This window comes from Phytophthora parasitica (genome assembly GCF_000247585.1).
Source record: "Phytophthora parasitica INRA-310 unplaced genomic scaffold supercont2.453, whole genome shotgun sequence".
Classification (NCBI taxonomy): domain Eukaryota; phylum Oomycota; class Peronosporomycetes; order Peronosporales; family Peronosporaceae; genus Phytophthora; species Phytophthora nicotianae.
In genome coordinates, this window is record NW_008649439.1 from 1 (window position 1) to 1,278 (window position 1,278).

At 45.5% G+C, this 1,278-nt stretch overlaps 1 protein-coding gene across 1 annotated transcript; it reads right to left on the reverse strand.

Annotated features, from left to right (window-relative positions):
* Positions 1 to 446: 446 nt before the first annotated feature.
* PPTG_24964 (hypothetical protein) lies at positions 447 to 815 on the reverse strand (the record flags this gene model as incomplete). Its single annotated transcript, XM_008919042.1, has 1 exon — positions 447 to 815. One exon carries the CDS (start codon positions 813 to 815, stop codon positions 447 to 449), a length of 369 nt encoding a protein of 122 aa, XP_008917290.1.
* Positions 816 to 1,278: the final 463 nt, after the last annotated feature.

Genomic DNA, 1,278 nt, shown 5'->3' on the forward strand with positions numbered 1-1,278 from the left:
AGCTATTCGTATCTTCTTGACGGGGTGCCCGCTGTCGAATCGGCTTGAGGTCGGCTGCAAACTTTCCAAAATACTTGTCCAATACGATGCAAACAATTTTGTAGTAGTATGCGGTCTGCATTGGATCAAAAATCACCTACTTTCCATTCTAGTAATCCAAAACAGCTCCAGCCCAATGTCCGTCTAGAAATACAGGAATTAAGACGAGACGGTTGCTCGAATCAAACGGGGAGGTTTCGATCGTCTGTAGCTTCATGGCTTCGTCGTGCAATGTGGCGCACAATGGATTGACGCCTTCGATACGACTTTGCCCTTGGTCATCGCGATCTTGATCCATGAGGTGACTTAACACCAACTTCAAATATGAATCATGAAGCCACTCGGATCTTCTGAAATAGGCTAGGTCGGGCACTCCCACTGCTCCGAACTTTGTATCAATAGTCCTTTCAATGTCTACCGTCTCCTTTTTTTGCGGAGGCTTCCATGTTCACCGTTGCGCAGTAGCTAAGTGGACTAGGCAAAGATATTCTTACGAATCTAGACACTCTTATCCACTCTGCCAGATCCTTTAATGCAGACGACTTAGGGAATTCGTCATGCCAGTCTCGCATTGCCATCAAGTCTTTCTCTGCAAATGCTCCCATCTTCTTGATACACATTCCAATTCTGCCCGATTTGCGATCGCCCGCGAACGATTGTCTGTAAAGTTTAATCCCTGCGATGCACTCGTAACATAGTGCTTTGGGAAGGCAATAACGAATTTCTTCTGGACTTTGTGTTTTCGTGTAAGGAGCACGATAGATGTTGACTTCCATGACGGTGGATCCACCTCCGTTATTGTCACAATAGCGTCGTCACGCTATGATATGGTAGCACTTAGCAGAGGTCGGGTTAGTGACGGACTCAGGAAAGATGCCTTCGCAGTACTCTGTCAGTTGGTTTGCTAGTTAGCAGGTAAAATGAGATCTGATTGAATTTAGACGCTTCACTAACTAATCTGCGCTAAAGCTAGTTAGAGCTATTCGCTCAGTTGCTCTTGTGTTTCTTATTCAAACATGTAATGCTGAATGTGCAACTTGAACGTAGTCTTCAACTTGAACACGCATTCAAACTGCACAGCCATCAGCAAATCACAGATGCCATGTTCAAGGCGTTATTTACGCGCTTGTACTTGAAGAAGCAGTTCCAGCATCGATTTCAGCCTTCATCTTGAAGATTCCGTGACATTCCCTCCTCTCAGCGATGTTCCTGGCGACGTTCATGATAGCAGTCGATGTG